Here is a 27,653-nt window from a genome sequence, read left to right as displayed (position 1 = left end):
GACTTTACCCCCTCCCTTCCAATTTTCTACAACTAGAGCCTCTGGTCTGTCTCTACTTTCCCTCCTTCATAATTTTTTATTTTCATCGCTTCCCCCCAATCCTATATTACGCCCATAGCTTCTATGGCTCCCCTACCCGGGGCTGATATTGTCCACTTTGAAAACACTCCTCCATAATATATTTCGTCTGTTTTTAATGGCACTGTACATGACTGATTAGCCTTCCATATTTAATCTTCATAAAACGATGATTCTCAACGGGAAGTCCTTTGACTTTGAGAATAATGGAACCAAGTGGGAAAACGGTTCGTGATGAAGTCACCAAACGAGATTCAACTATTTTCAGTCAGTCGGCGGCGGAACGACAACGGAAACTTATTTTTCGGTCATGGCAGAGATTCCAATTTCCTCTGTCAAACGTATTACTGTATTATCTTTATATGAACTCGTAGTCACTGTAAAATATTTGCTTCCCCCACTTTAACAATGGCATAATCTTATCAAAAGTAATGTGCATGTGTACTTGACCGATTTGCACGTATAACCCTTCTCTCCAACTTTTTTGTTTGTTTATTCACTATTTATTTAACCAGTGACGAAAGCGCACATAGAGAGACCTTGTCTGTCTCTTTATTGTGCTTGCTTGTGAAGGATTAGGATGACCTTGATGACTTGCCGCAGATATAGTCGCGTGCCGCATACGTTATTACATTTTCCTGTGTGTGACCAAAGGGAGAAAGAAACGAAAGTTTCTAGCAATATAAGATGTAGCTGCTAATAAAATTTTGATTTGATAGTCTTGGTGATTGAATGGAGAAATGATGTGATATTGGCCTAATTTTTTCCCCTGTGAATATGACGACATTGATATTATCATGTTCTGCCGTCCCGCCTTTACAGGCATATGGCAAGTTAGGTTCGACGCAGCGATGTAAACAAACAACACTCGGCATTACATTGAGTTTTAAAAGTTAACAAAAACATATCAAAGTAAAGATATAAATATGAAGTAAATTAACAAATAAAAACAAAAACATTGACTTAAAAATCAAAAGCAAAAAACGCTCAACATATAAGATTAAAAGTAAATGAAAGATATAATTAATAAATTGATATAAAACGATATTGATAAACCAATACACTCTATTTTTGATTCGTATTTTAGACTGGTTGTCCACTAGAAGCTACTACGAGCGATTACAAGTCGTGTGTTTACACAAGACTACTATATCAGTTTGTGCATACATGCGACTTGTTATCATAGTAGCTTTCAGTGAACAACCAGCCTTAGTCTTACTTTTTTTTCAGCTATATGTTTATTAGAATTTTCTTTTAATATTGCAAAAATTACACTGAAGAGCCAAAAAAACTGGTTCGCCTGCCTAATATCGTGTAGGCCCCCGCGAGCCCGCAGAAGTGCCGCAACACGACGTGGCATGGACTCGACTAATGTCTGAAGTAGTGCTGGAGGTAATTGACACCATGAATCCTGCAGGGCTGTCCATAAATCCGTAGGAGTAAGAGGGGGTGGAGATCTCTTCTAAACAGCACGTTGCAAGGCATCCCAGATATGTTTAGTAATGTTCATGTCTGGGGAATTAGGTGACCAGCGGAAGTGTCTAAAGTCAGAAGAGTGTTTCTGGAGCCACTTTGTAGCAATTCTGGACGTGTGGGGTGTCGCATTGTCCTGCTGAAATTGTCCAAGTCCGTCCGAATGCACAATGAACATGAATGGGTGCAGGTGATCAGACAAGATGCTTACGTACCTGTCAGAGCCGTATCTAGACGTATCAGGGGTCCCATATCACGCCAACTGCACACGCCCCATACCATCACAGAGCCTCCACCAGCAATGTAGTCCCCTGTTGACATGTAGGGTCCATGGATTCATGAGGTTGTCTCCATACCCGTCCATCAGCTCGAAGCAATTGGAACCGAGACTCGTCAGACCAGGCAACGTGTTTCGAGTCCTCAACAGTCCAATGTCGGTGTTGTCGGGCCCAGGCGAGGCGTAAAGCTTTGTGTCGTGCAGTCATCAAAGGTATCTCCGGAAGCCCATATCGATGATGTTTCGTTGAATGGTTCGCACGTTGACACTTGTTGATGGCCCAGCATTGAAATCTGCAACAATTTGCGGAAGGGTTGCACGTCTGTCACGCCTAATGATTCTCGTCAGTCGTCGTTGGTCCCGTTCTTGCACGATCTTTTTCCGGCCGGAGCGATGTCGTAGATTTAATTTTTTACCGGATTCCCGATATTCACGGTACACTCGTGAAATGGTCGTACGTGAAAATCCAAATTTCATCGCTACCTCGGAGATGCTATGTCCCATCTCTCTTGCGCCGACTATAACACCACGTTCAAACTCACTTAAATCTCGATAACCTGCCACTGTAGCAGCAGTAACCGATCTAACAACTTTGCCAGACGCTTGTTGTGTTATATAGGCATTGCCGACCGCAGCGCCGTACTCTGATTGGTTCCATATCTCTTTATTTGCATACGCATGCCGGAACCAGTTTTTTTGGCTCTTCAGTTTATATATGGATATTTTTGTGATTATTGGAATGGCCCTCGTGATTGATCCATCTACTTTTATTACTCCCACATTGATTCAATTCAGTTTTTGTTATTGTTTTAATTTTTCCCGTGATCCACACAACTCACCGGTTTTTTTCATTTTATTTTTTTAAAAATGAACTCCCAACAGTGAACTCAACTTTTTTTCACATCTCTTCTTTGCAATCGGTATGGGAAATTGGTTATTCTATCTGTTACGCACTAGTAGTCACAAACTTAGATCATTAGTTTGTGATTGAAGATGAGATCTTTAACAACCAGGAAGAGAAATTACAGGAAATTAATGACGCAAGAATGTCTATTTCGTTTTAAGGTTCATTTGCCCGAACGTTGCGAATTTCATGACCTGTTGATGATTCTGCCGCTATTATAATAGAAGGTACACTTATGGACAACATCATTGATAATTTCCGAGAAAAGTAAAAATCGTAGATTTTCAAGGAATTTTTTCCCTTCATTCAGTGATTCCCAATAGCAGTCGGTATCACCGTGAAATTTGGGTCTTGTGCACCGGAGGAGTAGCAAAGCGTCTGCCCAACTGATTTATTCGACAAATTTTTAATGGTATACATAGCATTAATTAAAAATCCAACCAACTCGCACATTGATGAATAACACCACGAGGCGCCACCGATAAACTTTCACAATTTTCTCTTTTCGACCGAGTGCGCCCACTCACGCAAGACGCTGCTTCTCGCCCTTGCCGTCACCCTCGATCCAGTAGCTCACCCTTCTCTGTTGGATCGATCGTATCTAGCGCCGGAACTACCACTGGCTCTTCTCGGTACATTCCTTCGGAATAACCGTTAGTGGCAGGAGTGCCTTGTAGATCATTGAGCGACATTTGTTGGTGAAAGAAGTCCGAACGTTGGACGTCAAAGCAATTCTCCTCGTGGATCCATCTGCACATTTCTGAAGTTTAGTGTCTTCTTTTCATTGGATATTCAGCTCCTAGTTTGTTAAAATCCATGTTTTACATCTATGTCTGAATGACAGCTTGAATGCTTTTAATCAAGAAATGTTTCATTATTTGAGCGTAAACACCTGGTTTGTGAGCAGTCTGTGCTGTGAACTATGATGAAAAAGGAACCCGTCCTGCCGAACCGTTTGTACTTATTGCCGTGATGAGACCGAAGTTGGGCAGCTTACCCGCCGTGAAAATCCTCTGCCGTCAGTGTAAGCATCATTCATGTTTTGGTTCTATTTTCATATCATTCTCCTCTATTGTAACCCAATTAATTTGATCGTGGGAGAATATGTGATATGTGCAGAATCATTTTAACGACCCCTCAAACAGGGCCGTAACTCGGATTTTTGCCGCCCGAAGCAAAAAAATTTTCCGTCCCTACAACTTTAAAATTCAATAATTCTATAATGGTGCTCTTTGTTCCCACATAAAATTGCTGCCCCTAAATTTTTCCGCATGGGGCAGTTGTCCTCACTGCCAGGGCCGTCTTAAGAGCACCATGGGCCCCGGGCCAAGTAATGTTTCTAAGGCTAATACCAGGTAACTTTATGTGTTCCGAAATTTATGTATCCTCGAAAATTTAAACTATATCTCATTTTTGTGAGGCCCGTGCCGTGCCCAGGTGGGCCCATGAGTTAAGGTGGCACTGCCCCCTGCAGTTCTGGCCCTGCCCTCAAACCCAAAGCAAATGAAAAATTCGAACATGATACTGTATTCACGCAGTAGTCAATTGCAGTACTACACATTGTGTGCATTCGATATTTAATTTTTCCCCCCATCAGGTTTTAATTGAAATACAAAATTTTTCTCATTGAAACCATGTCCAGTTATCACCTTTTTTATAGATCTGTGTAGGATGAATATAGTAAGAGATCAGAGCATTTTCCATAAGCTCAAACATAGTTGTGAATTTGGTAGTTCAATTGAATTTCAGTGTGACACAAGCGCCAAATTTTCACTAGCTCATCATTTCTCTTGAGTAATTCATTGGTGCTGGATTTTCAACAAAACACTGTTGCTGTTATTGGCCACTGAAATATCATGTTATCAACCAAGTATTTTCATGTGAAATATACCCATATTATGATAAATTTAAACTTGATTGTACATACAGGATTTGCCGGAAGTTTAGACCTGTTTTGAAAAAATTAAAAAAAAGCTGGTAAAGATAGAGTTCAAAGGTTTTTTTTTACTTACTACAAAAGTTCTGCATGCGCACATACACACCTTTAGTAACGCGGAGAATGTCAAGCCCATATAGCATTTTTTCCATGTTCTTTGTAACATGGATGCTACAAAGGATTCTAAGTAAAAAAAAACACAAACTTTCTCTTTCAAATGCTTGACAATTTACTATTATTTTATGATAATCTGAGAGATCTATGTGGTCTGCCTTGAGAATTGTTGGACATTCGCCCGAACCGGGATTCGGACTTAGATCTGCACTACTGAAGACCAAACATTTCAAGTTTTGAAATATTTCGCAAACGTCGTACATCTGCAAAAGAAAAATTGCTTTTATTCACTTTTAGCTTCTCGGAAAATTTCCACTGTGGGTTATCCCGTGTTGGCGATAGTCGGAACAGTTTACATGAATTGGAATTTTTGCGTTTGTGAATTTGAAATCATCTGGATGATAATAAATCCAATAATTTTTTTTTAGTACGGTATTATGCATGCGTAGGCTGTGTCTCGAGGTTAAGTCAAAGATACTCGCACGTGCGTGTGAAACAAGGGAGAATTTGGAATATCGATCGTTTCGTGGGGTATCAATTCAACACCTGCTTTCTAGCTAAGTTACGGAGTTAACAATCGTGAGACTGTGCTCAGTCTGCCGTGAATTCGATGAAAGATGGTGATGATAAAGGACTTTATTCGTTTCACTTCCCATTATTTCGCTGGAAATCGATCTAAATTTGAATTAAAAGATGTTTCTATGAGTTTGATTGTTCGTGACCTTCAACGAATTTGGCTTTCAGAAGAAACTTTTTGCTTCTTTTCTAGTCCTTTTTATCAGACAAATCCGCAGATGCTTTTGCTATCGGAATAAATAAATAAACGACATTTATGCAGGGCCCGTTTCTCTCACGTGCCCAAAGCCCACAAATTTTTAGGGCCGCGAAATTGGCTGCTTTTTTTTTTTTTTTTGCAGGTACGCCCCCCCCCCCCCTCCAAGCTTCTGGATCAAAGAACACTGATTAATGGGCTCCAAGCGTTAATATTTGCCCAGGGCCTGAACTCATGATAAACAGCTCCTGCGTTGTCTGAGAGCAATGGTTGAGCTGGTTGGGAAAAGTTTTGCAAAATTCTCGGTTTTACCGAACTGTCCGAAACATTCACTTCGAAAAAGATGCATGAAAAATAAGATTCGAAAAGTAAATAATATTTATAACTAAATAGATTATAAAATAGGGGGTTCTCAAAGTCTGCGCTGCGGTAAGCTGTTCCTATTAGTGTGTGCCTATTCAATAACATGAAGCGGTTCTTCGTTATACTCATAGACTTAAGATATTATTAACTATTAACTATTAAGATATTAAGATAAGTATTATTACTCTGTGGTTATACTATTCTGGTGAGCTGCGAAAGACTAGTTTCGTTTAAGACGAAAAGTTTAAGAATTGGGTGGATTAAAAGATTGTAAAATTAAAAACAGTGTGTTTATATAAATACTTACATTACGGATTCATTACACAGATTATCAGTTTAATATGGGCGCGATAGTCCAGGTCGGTAAGATACTCGCCTGAAGTACCAAAGGATATTTACAAGTGTCGCGAGTTCGATACCCGCTTCGTCCTTGTCAGAAACTTTCCTGACGATGGAACCATGACCATAGAAAAAGCTTGATACCATAGGGAGTCCCGCCCACACCGAGGGGTTAGTGCACCAACTTGTCGGTGAATATAAAAAAAGGCAAAATGTCGAACGCTGCCGTTCGTAATCGGCAGTAAATTTCAGGTCCCGGTCTAATTAGCCCTTGTATGCAAAAAATGACAATGGTGTGACAAAAATGATCAATGATCAGTTCAATACTTCACAAAATGGGAGAACAAGCAAATTACACTTTCAGAGCGCTTTAGATTTTCTGACTAAATTTATGTTCAGAAATACTGTTTTTTTTTTAATTTGCTTGTGGTTTCTTGCAGACCGAGAGCAAAAAAAAGTTTCTAATAAGCTCCTCTCTCCCTGAGGAGTTGAATCAATTGTGATTTCTTGTAGCCAGACCATGACATTTTGGAAAAGATACATCATATTGAGAAGAATAAGAGGCTCATAGTGCAGCATTTCTGCTTTGGGGCCGTTCAAGTATTATGTCATCATCTATGGGGGCGGAGGGGGTTCCCGATTTGCTGACTTTTGATGACAAGGGGGGAGGAGGGAGTGGGGTTTGGATAATGCTTACGTCATCAACCACGCTTTATGAGAATGAGTTGGATTCAGAGGGACAGAGCTGATGACGAAATTTTGCTGACAAGGGGGGGGGGGGAAGAGGGGGTCAGCGTTTTGCTGACTTTTGCTGACGGGGGGTAGGGGGTCAAAAATGGCTAAAAATTTGCTTACGAAATACTTGAACGGCCCCTTTTCTTCATTTGAGAATACTCATTTTAGAAAGGCAATCGTATCTGTGTTATTGTGATGTATCCTCGCCCCCTCCCATTATTAGAATTCGCCTCCAGTACTACTACTTTGATTATATATATAATTTCATATGCTTTTTCTCCTTTGATGTCCCCATCTACTCACGTAACTGGAATGAAAAGAAAGGTCGCAGCACCAGCACTTCCCAGCAAACGTCATTATTACGGCCACCGCGTTTCAGGTGGAGGAAGGAGCTACGATATATTGGGTGCTGTCTATTTTTAATTTGCTTGCTTATGTTATATGTATGGAAGATACAGTATATCAGTTGTTTTTCGGCTCACGTGAATGAATTTGCCGTAGTTTTGTATTTGAATCCTAGGATTGTTCATATTAAATGGTAACTAAAAAGAAGAAAATTAACTTGAACTATTTTTTAGTTTTTGACTCAATGGGGCATTTTTATTTATCCCCCCCCCCCCCCCAACTGTGTTTTGAGTATAATGGTGAAGTTCATATTTTACTGTTCCTAACTCTTTGCGGTCCAGAGGTTTTTTTCGGCATTTCGTTGGTTTGGTTCGTGCACCTCTCCGGCAATGAGGAAGCTCCCCGAAAGTCGAGTTCTGCTAAGAAGCCGAATTCACAGAGGCCTTCCTATCGTAAGAGGCAAGTTGTAACAATGAAATGTCGTTGTTTCCTGATGCAGACCTCGACATAGGACCGCAAAAGGTTAAGTGATTCGCACAAGTCAAATTTTTGTTGCGTGTTTGTTTTGAAATTGTTTCGTAACTGTGTGTACCTATTTCTTCGACAAGATATGTTTTTTCGAGGAATATTAAGGTTTTGTCAGAGGTAAAATTGGCCTTTTTTTATTCAAGATCGTACATTCATTATAATTATTACCGCTTGTGATTAAGCCGAAGTTAAGTTATTGAGTTACGTTGCCTGAAATATTCGATAATTTCGGAACTCGGTGTTAAAAAGTCGAATTTCTCTTCGGACGCACATCTTTCTTTTTCCTGAATTGCAGTTCGAGCAAAACTTGCTTTTGTTATTTTCATGATGGGATATCTGCTTTAATTATAATCGTTGTTATAACTAGTTTATTTCATCAAGTCCGGGACCCTACTGTACGCATCGTTAGTGTCTGGGGGTGTGTGACCCAGTGTGTGTTATCATTTTAACACCACCTGAAACCAAATTTAGTTGCGTTCGAAATTGTGGGAGTTGATAGCGATGATGATGGTGGGTTATGCAGTCTCCATTGTATGTGCGTGGGTGAATTTTCTTTTCTCTTGGTTGGGCTACGTATCTTTTCTCTTCGGGCGAGCATTTTGTTCACACTCATCGAATTGTACCCGGAAGATGTTGATGTCGCCTTGCCTCTTGACGTTCAACGAACATACTTCAGTGGCTAATTGCACCTCACTTTTTTTCCTCCGACTACTTCGAACTATAAAGTGGCACTTCTGAAGTATAAAAAGTAGGCTACCCTGGGGATGTAGCAACATGAGTTGCCTCCTAATTCCAGTTTTCTCAGAATGAATAATACCAAGTCTTCGGGTTCTTGTTGAACATGATACACTAAAAGTCCGTAATTACGAGAGCTCACAATTGTGGGAAAAACTGTTGTTATAAGGAACTTCTGGTAATAAGCGAATTTTAGTTTTTTGTTCTTTAAGGCGATAAATCGTAGAATATATTCATAGTATATTTGCGGCATGATCGTCTTTTAGATGCAATATATCAAGCAAATGAACAAGATTCCAATTGTGAAACTGATTTTTCGCCTTACTGCAGTTGGTATGGCTGCCGCAGGGCTCCTAAGCTGGGATCATTGGTGGGCCCGTGTCAGCTTTTTCACGGGCTCCTTTATGGTGAATTTATAGTAGTGTGAAAAATTAAAAAAATAAGTATCGTCCTAGTCCCCAGGCTGGAGCCCTATCAGCACCACCCTTGTGGGGGGTCGTGGCAGTTGGTTCTCTAAAACATTTTTTATACAGTTTCGTATTCTTCATTTGATTTAGCCGACAGACCAAACAATTAAAATTCTCAATTATTTTCACAGCTCAATTCCATAGCTTTATGGACTTGTTAATCGAAAAGTTTTTTACCAAGATTTGTGAAACTTTTCGGGAACGGTATTAAACTGGAAGTTCCGGTGAAATAAAACCTGGAAGCCTCTCTGCCAATACCGTATGCAATCTTGATTAATTTCCATTGATCATGGTTGCTGGACCATTAGCATATCGTGCTGGCATGGCTTGACAAGAAAGAGTAGATCAACTTTGCCCAAGAATATTAAGAAGTCACCAACGAATAAGGGCCCCATTTGTTGGTGGCTTCCTAATAAGGCTTGACAAACCAAAAAAAAAATTAGATGTCAGCCAAAATTTTTTGTTGCCAATTATTCTAGGCGTGAATGCGAACCGATCGCCCCTTTAAAAAGTCTCGCCACAGAGAGCAAGAGGCCTACAACGGTACAATCATTGCACTATACTCATAGTTCGAAAAATTGATGGCAGATGGTGGCACTAAATATAACGAGCATTACACGGTAACAAACTTCGCGTTAGATTCGGCACACGCACATTCCAACATGTACCAATTCGTTAGAAATTCCGCAAAGGAATGTGGGCGAGATGCGTGTGTGGTTTAGTAGTAGTAGCCAATCATTCTGCCCCCACCCCCAAGAAAAATGGTTCAAATCATTTTTAAACTTTTTTTGTACATTGTGGCCCTTTTTTCCCGTTAGGGGCCGTTCAAGTATTACGTCATCATCGATGGGGGGGGGGGTTTCCGATTTGCTGATTTTTGATGACAAGTGGGGAGGCTTGGATAATGCTTACGTCATCAACCACCCTTTATGAAAATATGTGTTAGGATTCAGAGGGACAGAGAGCTGATGACGAAATTTTGCTGACAAGGGGGGGGGGGAGGGGGTCAAAAATTGCTAAACATTTGCTTATGTAATACTTGAACGGCCCCTTAATAGACACGCTGACGTAAATTCCGAAAATTTTGTGTTAGCTACAAGTTTCAATTCGGTAGTAACATGCACACTATTTTAGGTCGAATTAGTCGCCATGGCTCCTATAACTTGTCAAGCCCTGCAATGAAGGGGAAATATCTAAATCTTGATGGGAGTACAACTTGTTAAGCTTTCTCAGGGCTCCCACTCATCCTACTTTTTTTAGTAAAATGTCCTACTTTCTAGTTTTTGTCTTACTTTTTTTATTAAATCCTATCAACAAAATTTGTTTCATTAATTTAATTGAGGAGGGAATCATTGATATATTGCCAAATATTACATATGTTGTAGATTGCGATTGATGATTCTGCCAAAGCAGAAATTGTATCGATTTTAAGGTTATTTGTGGGGTGTATGTGGACAATTTGGTTTATGAATTTTTCATTTGCTTAGTTTGAGGGTTCAACAAGTAGAGTAGCCATTGAAACTTCTGCCTGGTTGAAAAAAAATAATTTTGTATTTACCACTTTATGGTCTTGGACAGTATCTAACATTCATCACTTAAAATTATATTCCACATTTTGGACTATAATTTTGTGTCCTATAGTTTTTAGGTGAAACAACGGTTTGCATTACAAGCAGTTGGATACACAGGCCTATTCTAAGTTTGCAGCATTCAATTGTCTTCAGTATTTTTAGGGTACGCAGAGGCATAAACAATATTTACAGTGCTTAGAAAAGACCTAGAAATGAAAAGTGCTTCATTTGTCAAAAACGATTATACTGTCATTGAACAGTAAAATGTAAACAAATCCCTTTAAAAAAGGATAGGCAACGCATTAAAACCATCTGGTTCACCTTAACTTATTTACATCAGATCTTGTAATTTAAACATTTTGCACTGTGCTTTTGGAAGTGTCTTGAAAGAGCATCATTCTTAAAAAACTTACATGTCTTCATAACTTGCTGTGATTGCCGAAGAGAGTTGACCGGCTGGACTGTGAAAGACTACAAAAAGAATGTAATTTTTATTGTGAGGAGAGTCAGAAAAGAATTATCTGTGGTTGCTAAAGTACACTGTTTTGGCCAAAAATTGTTTTTGTAACCAAGTCATTTCTGTCATTTTGCTTTGGCTTGAGTCAATCCTATAGGATACTGAAGTAGTGCTATGAAGGGGGAAATTTTTAATTAAAAAAAAGTTTTTAATTAACACAATTGGTATGTTTAAAAAGAAGTATGATAAATATAATGGAATAAATAGAAAAGTTATCAATACTTAGATAAGACAGCCATAATTTCTTTCATGGACAGGGTATTATATAGTATTACTTATTAGTTTTTCTTTGCGATATATGTTTTTATATTGGGTTGCTGTATTTTGGTTATATTTGACATCCATATTTTTATGGGAATCTTTTTTAGCCACCTAATTTGGCAATGTGCTTATTGTGGCCTTTGTATTTATTTTTTCTATCCTTAACTTCCAACGGAATTCAAGTTACCTTTCCACTATCATAAATAGTGTGTTGTTTATTTGCTAATGTTATCTTGCTAATGGGAAAAAGCTTTGAAAAAGCATCTCAAAATTGCATAAAAGGGTATTGCATTTCCTCAAGCTGGGAACATTCATATTTTGCACAACATATTTCTGTGAGTAATGGATAAAGAAATGAAGTGTCAAAATGTAGGTATGATTTGTAATTTAATTTTTTTTCCTGATTTTCGTGAATAATCAGTCAACATGTCACAATTTTTTTTCTCCATCTTGCACCCCTGGTTAAGAACCACTGGCCTAGAGTCTAGGCTCTTCATGAGTGAGCAGTAACTGGTCGGCCAATAAGAAAAGTCACCAGCTGCTTCACTGTGAGTGGTTTGACTTTGGTACATGAATACTCTAAAAATAGATTCTGAAATATGTTATGGCATTTGTTTAATTTACAATGTGTCATAACACCATCCACCCAGAATTCGACGAAATAAGAAAATATGCTGATTAATTTATGGGCACAAGGCTATAATTAAAATTTTTATGCTCCCACCACACACACACTGTTCTTATAAAATACTAAAATTTTGTAACAGTGTTTTTGCTCCCACTAAATTTTGCTGCCTAAGGCAGTTGCGTCCTCTGCCCTCCTCTAGCTCTGGCCCTACAACATTGCATATTCTCTGTTTGCCTTTGAAGAACAGTTTGCCACTGCTTAACAAAGATATACAGTTGAACCCTGACGTAACACCATTATTTGTCTCACAGATTTCTGGCTCTATAATAAGTTTGCCTATATATGGAGAATTTGTTCACTGAAAATTTTTAGCTCTAATCGGGCTTGGTGCTTTAACGGTTTGCCTGTATTTTGGTAGCCAGAATGACTTATTTGATAAGAAGGGCCCCATAAAGACATTATGTCTCGTGTGCAATTTTGACTGGGTACATTTTATCTATTGAAGGAACAGAGCAAAAAGTGTCCACAATATCAAAAATAAGAAACACAAATTGTATTGAGAAGGGATTTTGAAGCAGGATTGAATGATAAAATGGTGTAAAACAAAAGCTGTAGACTATAACATAAAACTTTTAACATGGATATTATGAAGGATTGGAAGTTTTTTGGTTCATATTCCTTCATTTAGAAAAAAAAAGTTATTTTTCAGATTTATTTTTATAACTTAATTTTATTTATGTATTTTTTCATATTTTTAAATTGGTATCTTTAATTAGCTAGTAGGTATTCATATCACACAAACACACTAAAAACTAGTAGATTGCAAATATTTTGCTCTCGGTAAAGGTGACTTTGTCCCTTATCTCTTATATTGAGTGTTTTTCCATCTTGCACTCAAGCTGTTTCTCATATTTTGTTCTAATTTATATGCTGTATATATCATAGGTGTCAGAACCTAGGACTCAGATTTTTTGAGGTTCCTCCTATGAATTTGGGGGGGGGGCTGAGCTTCTACAGTTATTCATGAATATGCAAGGCAATGTGCCTCTGCACCTCCTGTATATGCACATGAGTTCCATGTTTATGGAACCACCCCTCTTTTTTTTCATGTCAGTGCCTCTTATATATACTTGATATACTCATGTATAAGCCGAGTATCTTTGTTTAATTATTCATTCATTCCTACATTATGAGAAAGATCATCTTATATACGAATATTTTTTTTAAGGAGGAAAAATTCAACCAACTAAGAGTTTTATCAATACACCCTATAAGCCCAAAGCAGAATATGCTGAATTCTGTCATGTACGGCACAGAACAATCTAGAAGTACTTTAAGAAAATGTGTAAAAACACTATTATGGGCATTTTAAATGCAGAAAATGGAGCAGAAGAGCACATTCTTTGGCCTGTGGGCCACACATGGCACTCAAAAAGTATTTTTAAAGAAACTACAAATTCAGACAACACTAAGTTAACCACTTTATGGTCCACGAATGGTAGTTATCTCTCATTTTGGTATACTATGCATCAGGGCTGAACAAATATATTGCCCGCAACTTGTAAAAATTTTGATCGCTGTGTATTTTTTCGACCACATACCTGACGGGGGTATGTATATATATAAAAAAAATTCAACTCTTTAATTTTTTATTTTCTCATTGGCGATGATTCAAGTGTTCCTACAGAAATTCCACAGAAATGCTCTCGTTTGGGGGCGGGGAGGGTATGGAAATGAACAACATGTGGTATGAAACTATAAATTTTTCATTTTCATACTGTGTAACGGTGCGAACCCGTGGAGAGGAACCACCTCATTTAAAATAAGTGCTTTAAAATAATTTTGTTAATTGTTTCTCACTAAAATATTGCAAGTCAAGTCAATGGTACCGGTCCAAGGTCGTCATTGATCTGGAGCAATGGGGCTCTTAACTGACTGTGGTGAAATGACGTCATTCATACTGCCGCTGCATTGCGATTCAGCTTATCTGGAAAATCCGGGATGTATGCAAATCAGCAATGCTGTCGATAGTGATTGGTCGCCGCTTCAGTATAAAAGGCAGTGATAGTGTCTCTACTCACTTGTATTCTCACTTCACTCGTTGGTTAACTCCTCTTAGGGGAGTTAGGGTGTCATAGCTTGGAATGCCTCTGTAAATCCTCCAAATGTTCCTGAACTCTTACTAGGCCGCTTCTCAAGGCCTGCCGAGGTAAAAGAACAGATGAGTCGACTTCAGTATCCAGCTACGAGATGGCCCTACTCCCGGTGAATGGATATGTGGACCGACAACTTAGTGATATTAACTTTGTAAAAATTTGTAAAATATTCTGAATCAAATCCTTAAACATTCTTCTGAATTAAATTTAAATTGAAGTTCTAATTCTTGACTCTAGTTGTGTTTGCTCGTGATGTTCATTGTTTTTGATCCTGGTTGTGACAACTTGAACGCACAACTGCATATGTAACAATAGTTGGGGGAACATGTGGGGAATTTGCCAAACCCACCTCTATTCATCGATTTTGCCAACTATTGGTACACATGCTGGTATAAGTTCTATGCGCTATGATATTGGTCAGTTTAGTTTTTATTTTTCTGCAAAATCAATTCAGGCAGCTAACACAAACACATAATAACCGATATTATGACTCATAGAATTTTTACCGTTATGCAGCATGAAAATAAATAATTTATGGTTTTATAACACATGTTGTTTATGTTCATGCTGCTGATCAGTTTAAAACCAGCAATAATTTTATTTTACAAATTATAACAGATAGCCTAGTTTTATTTTTACTCAATAGGTGACAGCAGGAGCCCTAACATAACAATTTTTTGTATTTATAACAGCAAAAAAAGTACAAATATGAAATACAATCAGACAGAAGGTTAAGTTGGGAAATTTGCATCCTAATATAAGTAAATCCATTGATAATATTTTTCAGGCATATAAAATATTGATTTGGGTATCTATTATTTTACTTTACATGTCCGATTGGGCATGCAAATTTTTGGAGATTTGTCCACCTTCTACCTTGTTGACCAAATTGACCAATACTTTACATCATGCTAGAGAAACTTTGTTGCTATCTCTTAAAGATAAAGTTTTGACCGAAAAAATTAGACTACAAAAATTTTATTATTTTTTAAAAACTTTTATACCTTAGAAATAGTGCATTTTACAGAAAATATTAATATTTTTTGGAGTTTTCTTAAATAAAAGTTTTCAATTTTTAGCGTCTTTAAATGGGGAGGGAAGAATCTGCATCAGAGAATATATGATATTTGTTGGACAACATTTTTCCTCCTTACTAATGAGAAAAATTGATGCCTATGTGCTTCTGAAAATAAACTATAATTGTTTTTCAAGTCATTGGTTAAATTCTAATGAATGTCTGAATTTTGTGTACTCCATGTCAATTTTAGTAATGATCATTTGTACCATTTTAGGCTCAACTGGTACTCTTGTTCCGAGTAAACCACATCCACTGTCGTTGGAAGATGTCTGTGCAGATGGCACTCCGCCGCCTCCTCTTGAATTAGGTGACAGGGTGGTTTGGATAAGTGATACTGGACCAGAATATGGAGTTGTGAAATGGCTTGGAAAATTATTAGATGTTGGCCCCGATTGGATGGTTGGAGTGGAATTCGTAAGTCTTCTTTTGTTTGTTACATGATAGATGGCACAACAAAACTTTAAATCAACTCTGCCGTTCAGGGTTGTTTGGTTTTAACCACGGTGGTTTAAACCATGGTTTAAACCTTGGTTTTAACCAAGTGGTTTTTTTAAAAAACCACTGTGGTTTTTTTCAAAAAATCAAATAAAAGTTGCCTAAATATCATTTTTTTCCTTGAAAAATATCATATTGGTTCATTATTAGCCAAAATGCTTCATTTTTACCACATTTTATATCCTTGGGGTACATTCTGATGGTATATCTTTAAATGACATAAGATTTTATAAGTGGTTTTTTTCAAAAAGTCTCGTAAGAGAGGCCAGAATATATATATATTTTTCATTTAAAGTATCTTTTAGTTATTTAAAGTTATATATAAAAGCCAAAATTTCTCATTCTTACAACATTTTCTAATCTTTGGCTACATTCTGATGCTCTGTCTTTAGCAAATTCATGAATAAGGATTGCATCACACATCTAAATATAGTGGTGTATTATCTCACAGGGTTTCTTTTTCCCTTCACAAAGAAGCAGCTACAGTAGCGACACCATCATGCTAGGGGCAGGTGGTCCTATAATCCAATAAAGACACCATCTGTCCTTAAAGGACAAAGACTAGTGTACTAGTTGTTACATTACCTCACATACATTTTCATTTTCTTTCCCATAAGAAGTAGCACATCTCCTACTGTATATCTCCCAGTCTTAATATTCAATAGTTGTTTTTTTTATACTTTCACACACACACACTGTTAAGCCCAGTTAATCAAGGTTTTACTGTATAGTAGTAACAGATTTAAGAAAAATAATCAGCTATATACAGGGTGATTATAATTTAAGTTTTGATTCCAAAACTATACAATAAGTACTGATCAGAATGACTTGAAAATTTGCCAGGTTACTCCTGAAGCAATGGACGTTTCTTTCGCAAAAGAAAAAAGTGCAAAATGTGCAAGTAAATGATGCTGTACTTGGCCAACAGTATAATCTGTTTTGTGCAACCACATCATTTTGACACTTCCACAGCATCAGTGTGTGGATAGAACTTCTATCAAGATGCACATTGCAATACCAGCAAAGCAGCTGCTGAAGACCCATTTTGAAAGGATGCATCTTAACCCTTGCAACTTCTGGCTGTGGGGGTACCTCAAAATGTTATAAACAGTGGTCAGATTGCAAACTTTGGTGAATTGCAATCTCCAGCACATTCCCTATATGTTAGAAGTTCCTCAGGAATATTAATAAGGTGGGGGGGGGGGGGCGTTTGGTGTAATAAAGCTGAATTGCAAGCACATCCACATCATGACCATGGCATACTCCGATTCTGTTGTTGAACAAGAATTTTTATGCTTTCAACCTCATAGCCAGAACACGTGGTGGACAACATATTTAACATTTCTTAAATAAGTTGTAGTTATTTGTTCAATTTATTCGTTTTTTGTGATGTTTCCATGAATTATCAAATCATGAAATGCTATAATTAAGGTATCATTCTGCCATGACTGACTATGGTTTCCATTCTGCGAGCAAATTTCCCACATGTTGGAGGATGTCATTAATTTTACATTTTTAAGTATTTTTCCCCTTTATCAAATAAAATTGAATTTTTTCAGGAATATTCATGTCAATTTTCAAGTCATTCTGACAATCGTTCTGTTTTTACAGTGTTTTGAAATCCAAACCTTAGTTATAATCACCCTGTATATAGTAAATCATCGCTAATTAATCTGCATTATTTATGCTTCATTAAATACATTATATTCACCTAGTTTTTATTACTTTTTGCAAAATAGCTTCGTAATTAAGTATACTGAAAGTAACTGGAGAAAAACCTTTATATATTATATGATTAATAATAACATTAAAAGAATTTTCAAACACACAGTAATCCATTGAGTTAAGCAAAAAATAATTAAATTGCAAAAGTTGGTTTTTGTTAAAATGTAATAAATATTTATCGATTAATTAGCATGGGAATAGTGTTAATTATATTAATAAACATTTTGTTTTAGTTAATTATTGGAAGTTTGAATGATTTTTCAGAAATTTCATTGTTTTTAATGTTAATACTATTTAAAACAAAAAAAAACGGTTTAAACCAAAAAAACCTGGTTTAAACCAAAAAAACCCGGTTTTTTGGTTTTTTTTACCAACCCTGCTGCCGTTATTCGAGTACAATAAAAAAAAATGTATGTGAGAATCTTGTGTGCTAGAAGTGAAACTTCTAGGTTGATTAACCCATAGGCTGGGAAATAGTGTGGGAGAACACACTCCTTTCCACTTCACCCAATGCAATTTTCTTTTCTTTCAAACTATGCATTCGCCATCATACTAAAGAGGACATTTTACAATTCCAGTGGCATCACATGGATAGGGAAAGATAATAAACTGTCTTTGTCTGACACAAAATGTCCAAACCGACCCCCCTCCCACCCAACTTTATTTTCTCACACAGCCAAATCTCTATTGACATCTTCCACCACCACAGCCCATCTGCTTCTCGTGAATTCATCACACAATCAGTCATTCTATGGAACCAGTATGGGGGAAAGTGTTCAACTTGCTGTGATGGATTTTCTTTCCCTTTATGAAAGGATGGGTTCCACTTTCTGTGACAGGTTTTTTTCCCTCACAAAATTTCACTCTTATGTTGCTATAGAAGTTTCACTTAAAAAATGTGGGAGTGTTATTTTGGTACTAATGGTATCAGAAATCTAACTTAGCTGTATATGCACCTCATACGCATTCCTTTCAGGAATTTGTAACAAATTGCTACATGTTCGGATGTGTGTTCTGAGTATGAAGTGTCTTGAAAGAGCATCATTCTTAAAAAACTTACATGTCTTCATAACTTGCTGTGATTGCCGAAGAGAGTTGACCGGCTGGACTGTGAAAGACTACAAAAAGAATGTAATTTTTATTGTGAGGAGAGTCAGAAAAGAATTATCTGTGGTTGCTAAAGTACACTGTTTTGGCCAAAAATTGTTTTTGTAACCAAGTCATTTCTGTCATTTTGCTTTGGCTTAAGTCAATCCTATAGGATACTGGAGTAGTGCTATGGAGGGGAAATTTTTTTTTTTTAATTTAAAGAAAAAGATTTTTTTTTAAATTATACTATGATTATGTTGCCTCATTGGTGTACCCTCCCCTGTCCTACATTTTAGTCCTACTTTGTCTAATTTTTTGAGTGGGAGCCTCTTGCTTTCTAAATAAGCTCCTACGCTCTTTGAAAAGCTCACACAACTCCAACAGCCATAGAATGAATCTCTTTAAAATGTATGTATAGGGTGTCCCAAAAATTCATAAAAATTAGTGTATTTGAATGCAGTTTGAGGAGAAAGTTATTCTCTCATGAAGGGAGATTTTTTTTTTTTTTGGGGGAAAAATTGTTCTTGTGTGAAAGCAAATCACTGGAAATAGGCAAATCAGAGCCCTATAAAATGCAGAGTGTACGATTAATGGGTAATTTTTTAATTTTCTTGTTACTGGAACTTGCATGAGGTTTTCATTGTAATGCTGACATTGGTGAATAAAACACTACTGTTGAAGTGGTTTTACATCAGCCACAAATTGCTGGCTGAAGCTTTGCGAACATTTCAGACACAGGAGATATCATTTGGAATCTTGATTTTTGTTTTGTATTTTGAAGTAAATGCCAGAAGGGGTATGAATCAATTTTCATATTATGTAAGTATCGTATTGTAGGTCTGCCTTCTCTCTGCTGAGAGACTTCTTCAAATAGGCCATCTTGCATTTGTGCCTTGAAGTTGAAATACCACAGAAAACTTCAGTCACCCACCATTGTGGTGCCAACAGGGTTTGAACACGAATCCTCGCTGTGAGAGTCCATGGTGATTCCCACATGATTGCACAGTGTCCAATTCAATGCTTGCTAGATGCCATTCTGCTTGATACAAGAATTCCAATTAACAACATTTAGTGTATTTGAAAGAATAAAAATAGACTAACAAGTACCAAAGAAACAGCTTTTTCTCAGGTTTTTACTACCATGTTAAAAACTGGCCAACTCCTAGGCAAGTTAAGTATCTCGGCATATTTATTGGCTCACTTAATTCATCAATGGATATTTGCTTCTGTGAAGGTGATGACATGTTTAAAATTAATTTATTGATATCATACTGTGAAATATTGACTAAGAGCTTGAGTCTTCAGTTGGATACTTGAATTGCCTCACCATGTCCAGACCTGTACCTATTTGAAAGCCTATTGGACTTAGAGAGGATATCTCGGGAGTTATTTAACTCTGTCTGGAACCAGAACATTAGTGAAACATTGATACAAATCTGAAATAAGCATTGAGATATTTTTCTTATAAACTTATTATCTCAGCAAATGTGAGCTGATCTTTACTGAAGGTGATCGATGGCTACTAAATTATAAACATGATAAAGTTTTAGCTCTGCAACTTTTTTTTTGTCCAGAGAATGTGCGTGCGTGTGTTTTTTGTGCACATTTGGGGTATGATTTCAGAACATATTTTTTTGGGGGTACTCATGATCCAGGCTTTGATCAGTTTTGATAGAAAAAAGTGTATCTATGCATCAATACTAATTATCATGATATTTTTATTTTATAGTCGGATGGCATTTGAATTACTCATGATTATATTCTTTCTACAGGATAATCCAGTTGGAACAGGTACAGGGAAATATAATGATCATCAGCTTTTTGAAGCAGAACTGAGGCATGCATCTTTAGTTCCAATCATTGGACTCATGAAAGCTGATGATTTTCTTGGTGATAAAAATTATGGTAATTGTATATTAATTTTAAAATAATAAATTCTTTACGTAAAAAATAGCTTATTTTCGATTCTAGAGATGAGATGAATATTCGAATGGTATTCGGCCTATTCGGCTCTTTTGCCGAATATTTGTGTAAATCTAAGCACAATAAACTAGTTTTAAAGAATTATAATATTCGGAATTTTAAGCATAAATTAAAATTTTATTCATTATATTTTATTGTGTTGTGTGCATCCCTATCTGTACAAGAGGTCATGCCAGGGTGAATTTCTAGGATAAGGAAAACATAAACTGAAAATAGAATCCTACTGCAGTAATGTGTAAGGGAGCATAAATGGCGCAAGTTCGCTAACTGAAGGATGTACCTAGACAAGAAACATATTGAGCTACTGAAAGTAGCAAAGAACATCTACAGAAGAAAAATGAGCCTTAAATTTCATAATGCATTAATTCTTGAGAGCAAATAATTGTTGATTTTCTTAATTAGATATAAAATTGTAACAAGCATTGAAAAAAAAAATTGATTCTGTAAGTACAGCAATACCTTGGCTAATAAATACCTCATCTTACAAATTTTTCAGCTAACGAAGATTTTTTCATCTTTTTTGTTTCAGCTAACAAATGCGGATTCAGCAGACGAACATTTTCTATGATATGAATGCACTCGCAAACATAAAATACATAAAATAGCCTCATTGTGAGCTTAATTTTTGCTCCAATCCTCATCAGAATTACTGTCACTAGAGCCCAATTAGCTCATGTCCACCTCAGAATTTTTTTTTTAGGTATACCTACACTTCTTTCTGAAATTCTTTGAACCATTTCATATAAAATAAAAGATTCAGCTGAAATAGAAAATGTATTGAAAAAAAGGTGAGCCTACATTCTCAGAGCACACATTCTTTTAGTGCAAGACTTTTAAAATCAAGCTGAACAGTCTGAACATTCTAGGAGCTTCATCTTTTCAATCTGCATGTATCAGACACAGAAATGAGCTGATCGAATCACAAATTGATGGGGATATTTTCAAACTTGATTGGGTTGTGTCAACACAAGCTTTAGTAGACTAAAGCTGGTGTTGGTTGTGTACATACTGGAAAATAAAAAGATCTTCAGCATCTCTCATCTTCCTGTATATTCTCATTCATGCAATTTCGAAGCTGTTCATTTCAGCCTTCAATCAGTTTGTGTCTTCTTTAAAGCATTCCTTGGTGTTTTAAAAAACTTATGTTTAAATTTTGGGTAGAAGTTGGAACAAATCAAATGATTTTCCATAGAAACCTATGGGAAATCACATTTTGGCCAACAAAAGGAATTCCGAAACAAATGATTGTCGTTAGTCGAGGTATCACTAATATTCAAATGCAATGTAACATTGTTAAATTTGATTGTCAGTATCATGGCAACAAAAATCTTTCAGTTATTTAAGTAATAAATTGCAGAATTAAAATTCAAAATCAATCATTTGAAATTAACATTAATTTTATTTTCAATTAAAAACACCAATTTTATTAATAATTATGTTGAATTTTAAGAAAATTTATGTTCAACCAAATTACTATTTGTCCCATCCCTATGCAATTTTCATACTCAGTTATAGAAATTAACAAGTTGTGTCAACAAACTTGGTTTATATAAACAGCCTTCATCATCTTCAAAGCCACCTCATTGGGTGTTTTGCCTGTTGTGGCCTTTGTATTTGTGTAAAATAATTGAAAACATTTTATTTTTTTCTAATACACATGCATAGGTATAATTTTTAATGGGTAATAAGTTTATAAGTAAAAGAACAATTGTTACACACATTGATAATGAACAAATATTACCCTCTTTTTTTTAATGTAAATTATCTTCTAACATAGTATAAAAAGTCAATTGACAATCAAATAGTAATAAAACAGATTTGTATGCAATACCAAACTTTCGTATAAAGGTATTTAAAGTTTCTTTTATGCTTTTAAAAGACATAAAATATTTTTTGCCACTCTTCTACTTTTTTAAAGCTTTTAGGACATTCTAAATTGTCCTGATTCTTTCAGTCTAAACTTTACCATTGTCATTTAGTCTGTATTAAGTCTTACCCTCATTTTTTTTAATTGCATCTTTTAGGTTCAGCATTTGGCACACCGCCTAAACCATCTCGAAAGAAGAAACCTGGAGAATTGCCAGCCTCTGTTTTTGTTGAAAGAGTGGCTCTAAGTAAGTTGAATCTCTACTCCTAAAGATATATATTTGTGGAGCATTTGTTCCTATATGCTGTAGGGGGTTGAATGTCTTACAGAGCATTTGCTACATTACTGTCCAACATGATCTGTATGACATCCTGAGATCTTGAATGCTGTGTACTAATTTAAATTTAAAATAACCTTTTTTCGGAATATCATATTTCATTTTTCAGTGAATTGTGATTCCTTGAAAAACCAACTTTTTGGAAATATTTTCAAAGCTCATCTTTTCATGTGTTTTTCATTCTTAACAAACTAATACAAGGATTTTTCCATACCTTCATATCTATTTTTCAATCAGGTATGTAGTCATATCAGATGTATATGTATGAACATCTAAATACAAAACTATAAGTCTATCTATCTACTCACAAGTTTTCAATTGTACTGCAAAATACTGCATGTATATTACATTAAGTACAAAATATTAGCATATGCTAGGGTTTAGTGGTTTAATAAAAATCCTGAATAAGATTTATAAAAGAATGTAAATTTTTTTCTGTTCATTAGCAGTTCACACACATAGATGTAATGCATATTTCATTTTCAAGTAAGGTAATGGAAAATTACAATTGAAATGCATTGTAAATTTGTATTTTGGCAGTTGATAACTATTACAAATATTTTTAAAAAAAGCGTAAACTTTAAAAGATTTAATTTTTTTTTTACCCATTGTATTTTATCATGAAACCATATGCAACCCTCTTTTATCCAGAACTCTGTTAACCTTTGATACTGAATGATTAAACTGATGCATATTTGATTACGTAAAATTTGTTTTTCTGTCATAGGCCTGTCCCAGTTACTTTGGATAATCAAGGTTTCTGCTGTGATAACATTTTTAAGTATTTAATTGTTTTCATTTGTTCCTCTTTTAGCTGAAGAGAGGACGGTTTCAAGCTCATCCAAGTGCAACCAAGCAAAGAATAGTCCAATCAATGGTAGGAAACTGAATGTCACATTACCCCCAAGCATTAAAAAGTCAGAAGATGTGAACCGATCCATTTCTCCATTGAGTCCAGATCTTTTGAATTCCTATGTACAGTTTGATAACATTGATGGCTGCAGTGGATCTTCAGTCAATCCTCTTTATGAGATGCTTACAGAAAAAAGTAATTTTTTATCAACTTTTTAACTTAAAGCTATGTACTTCCAAATCTAATGAATACTCATCAATTACACCAATATATGTAACACTATTCTTTTTCCTGAGTAACCAGCTTCATTTCCCAGTGACTTACAACTAAAAAGGCAGAAAGTAATTTCATGTTAAGAACTTCGCTTTTAAACTTGGGAGAGTGAATTTTTGTCATTTGGGAGGTCCAATACTTTAAAAACATAATTATGCAAGTTATCAAGAACTATCAGAAAAATATCGTGCTAAAAATGAGTTTTTCCCTAGAGTTGCCAGTTAACAATCTCACACGTCATGGATACCCAAGGGTGGCCATATTTCATTGAAATTAAAGTAGGACATACAACTAATCATTGGCAATCAATCATAGAAAATGTAAAATTGTGCCCTCCATTATCAAAACCAAAATTATGCCAAGAAAAAAACTTATTTGAGACTGTAAACTGCATATATATATGTATCCAATGATGCAAGACAGTCTAAGTTTATCACACACTCTTTCTTTATTTGGTGCTGTGTCATGCAATGTTGTGATTTAAAAAATATATTTATTGCTTATTTTATATGACTGAGATCCGAAAAATACTAATGACACCATTAGACATAAAAATTGGTCACATTAAATAGTTTATCGCAGCCCTAGATCAGTAGCATTAAACATCTAAAACACACTCCATATGTTTTCTGTAGCAAAGATTGAAAGAGGGTTTCATCGGAATACAGTCAAGAATGTGAAATTCAAGGAACTCTCTAAAAAATAAAAAAGAAGCTTGGGATATCTTTGTTTGCATGCTTAATAGCGCCCTAGATGATCTTGGGACCAAAAACCATCTTGAAGTTGTTGTAAATACAGAATCGAATGTCTCAAGTGTCTCATCACATCCTCTACGCTCATCTCAACAGATTCAAAAAAGGCATAGGTGTGGGTGATAACACAGAAGAGCACCTTCATGAAGAATTTTAGACTTGGAGCATCTATGTCAGGATAACACATCGAAAATATCATGGAGATCATTTTAATGTTTTCGCTGTCAAAAGTAAAGTTTATATGAAAAAAAGAAAGATAGAAAAAGTCCCATCACTTTTTATATTTAAAATTTAACTCTAATTTTATTTTTGTGAATCGTTCAGATACATGACTCATATTCTCAAAGTTATTTGCAGTTTTTGACGTGATTTATCAGTGCAAAAGTATTATTTTTTCTCAGTTTCATATTCCAGTCAGCCAATGGTAAATGACCAGTTCAAAAATATTGGTCCCATTACCACAAAAGGGAAGTTTTATGAGAATAATTATCATTTTCAAAATTATTCAAGCTAAACAAACACAGAAATAACTTTTACCTAGGAACAAAGAAGTTAAAATTTGTTATACAGTGCTATGGTTTTAGAAGAATGTAGGCATTCATTGGCTATAAAAAGCTTTGGTTTAAAGAAAATTTCATTTCCAAATGTTGTCCATGGTAACATCCATGTATCTTGGGATGAATAATAAAATTGTAGATGTTTTGGAAACAACTTTGGATTTCACAAACATATTTTATGGGTGTTTAAATTGGTGACATGGAGCAGTGTTTCCAAACCTGTGGTGCACAGACCCCTCAGGGTCCATGAGTACTCTGTAAGGGTCTGTGGGATCATTGGAATTTACTAACATTGCATGAATGACACATTTTGTGCTGTGAAATTTTTTTTTTTTTTATGATATGCAAATTAGAAAAACAGTACATTTAGGATTTTATGGAAGGGGGTCCAAATTGACCTTCAGACACTGCAGGAGGCCATGGATCATTTATTGGCACCAAAGGGGTCTGAGACATCAAAAAGGTTGGGAAACACTGACATAGTGTATAATATATGGGTCATTCCCACAAAATAGGACAAAAAATTAATTAAAAGTTATGAAAAAAAATGCCTACAAAAAAATTCTTAGAGACACTTCTTTACTTGCTAATAAATAAAATTCAGTCAGCGATGGTTTGTTAAAAATTTATGGTAAGAAAAATTAATTTAAATTTAACTATTTTAAGAGATAGGCACACATTTTTTGCCTGTTTCAGCACTTAATTTGATATTAATGCTTGACAATCGCAACATATTCCATCTATTTTGATAGATCATTTTTAACTTGGACAAGCACTGATGCTCTGAACAATTTTTTTGTCAGTTGTGTTTTTCTTTCTTTTTTTTCTTGTACATTTTTTCCTCAATTTTATAGAGACAACAGATTTCTAATTTGTCTTTGCTTTGCTAGAGCAGGAGATGCACCCTTAAAGCAAAGTCTTTAGATAAAACATTATAGTCATTTGATGTTGCGACCAAGAAATATGGATTTTTTTTTACTTCCCCCACCCCCTTAACTTGTGATCAAACCTTCCTTCTGGTTACCTAATGTCAGGAGAAAGACATGTTTTGCAACTCTGATCAAAAACTAAGCATGTTGGAAATGTGTTTTTCAGAAATAATAGATGTCTCTGAACTGAAACATGTGGTAAGGTAAAAATAGTTTTCAATTATATATTTCTTCCTTAAAAAAATAGCCAAGAGAACATTTAATAAAAAAATTCACTTCTTTGTTCCTGAATAAACCTATTTTGTGAATTAATTTACAATTCTAATTGATTTGAACGGAAGTTTAAGTGATGTCTTTATTCTTCTTAACCTTCTCAACACAAAATTAGACAGGTGGCAACTGGTGTTGTAGGACTTAGAGCCAATGTTTTCCAAATGTAACGAATGGAAGGGAAAAAAAGCTCAAAAAAAATTTTCATTTGGCTTTAAACTATTTATAACAAATGTTTAAAATTCTAAAAATATATGAAATTTTAGTGTATATTTTCCTAAAAATATATATTACTAGCTGTAATACCCGGCTCTGCTGGGTTTTCTTCCATGAGGCTTTTTGGATCACGTGATATCTCCCTCTTTCTTTGAGGGACATACTAACCGTGTGCAAGTTAACCAATATGGTGATTTCCTGTTCGACTCATGAAAGAAACAAATCTAGATTTAAAGAAATATAGAAATGAATATTTTTTCCCCTTTTCTAAGGGGCGCTAGGTATTTCGATTTCCCCCACCCCCCACCCCAAACTTCAATTTATCCATCTGCCTGCTTCTGTTCAAACAATGCTTAATTAAAGCTGTGGAATTTCTCTGATGTACTTTACGGGCCCATAATTAATTTTAAAACATCCTAAACCATATTAATTTATGCAGTTAAATATTAAAAGACAATACACGAGACATTAATTTTCATGCTTGAGAAGATATAAATAAACAGTTGAAATCAAAGTTATTGTATGGATATCTAACTCAAAAGTAATGAAATTACTTAAGTAGTCGTCTTAGTAGATAAGTCTAGCTAATTATTTTATATTTCATTTTGTGGGCTTCATATATATATATATATATATCTCTAAATGTACTCAGTATTTCAAAAATTGAGAATTCAATTAAAATTTTAAAATTATTCATGTGGCAGAAAAACATAATAAATTTCTGCATTTCTACAGTAAAATTGACAATTTTATCACTGATTTCTATGGGGATCATCCTTTGCCTGTCCCTCAAAGTGATACTGATGATGATTATGACTTCTATTCCAAAAGCCTCATTACTGGGCAAATCGAGAAAGTGACAAACCATTACAAAGGCATATACATGTCTGAAACGCATTTCTAGGGAACCACTGTAACCAAAGCAAATATGCCGAAAGTGATTGTTGAGGGCCAGGAACAATTGTTGCCTGACAGTTTTTTGCCCATTTTGGGCATTTGCCATACTCTGACAAACTTTTAAAGTAGCCTA

At 35.6% G+C, this 27,653-nt stretch overlaps 1 protein-coding gene across 1 annotated transcript in view; it reads left to right on the top strand.

The window, feature by feature from the left end:
• Nucleotides 1-27,653, top strand: part of CYLD (ubiquitin carboxyl-terminal hydrolase CYLD) — a 104,249-nt gene that overhangs the window by 52,742 nt on the left and 23,854 nt on the right. The window contains exons 4-7 of the mRNA XM_089249100.1: nucleotides 15,492-15,691; nucleotides 20,359-20,491; nucleotides 22,594-22,683; nucleotides 23,588-23,821. Coding sequence (XP_089105226.1) covers nucleotides 15,492-15,691; nucleotides 20,359-20,491; nucleotides 22,594-22,683; nucleotides 23,588-23,821 — 657 coding nt within the window. The remainder of the gene's footprint in view (nucleotides 1-15,491; nucleotides 15,692-20,358; nucleotides 20,492-22,593; nucleotides 22,684-23,587; nucleotides 23,822-27,653) is intronic.

Source organism: Pholcus phalangioides, unplaced genomic scaffold (genome assembly GCF_987345545.1).
Source record: "Pholcus phalangioides strain wild (caught in Gottingen) unplaced genomic scaffold, Ppha-v1.0 ptg000021l_1, whole genome shotgun sequence".
NCBI lineage: Eukaryota > Metazoa > Arthropoda > Arachnida > Araneae > Pholcidae > Pholcus > Pholcus phalangioides.
Note: the sequence above shows the minus strand (reverse complement) of the source record. Positions and strands in the feature narration are given on the sequence as shown.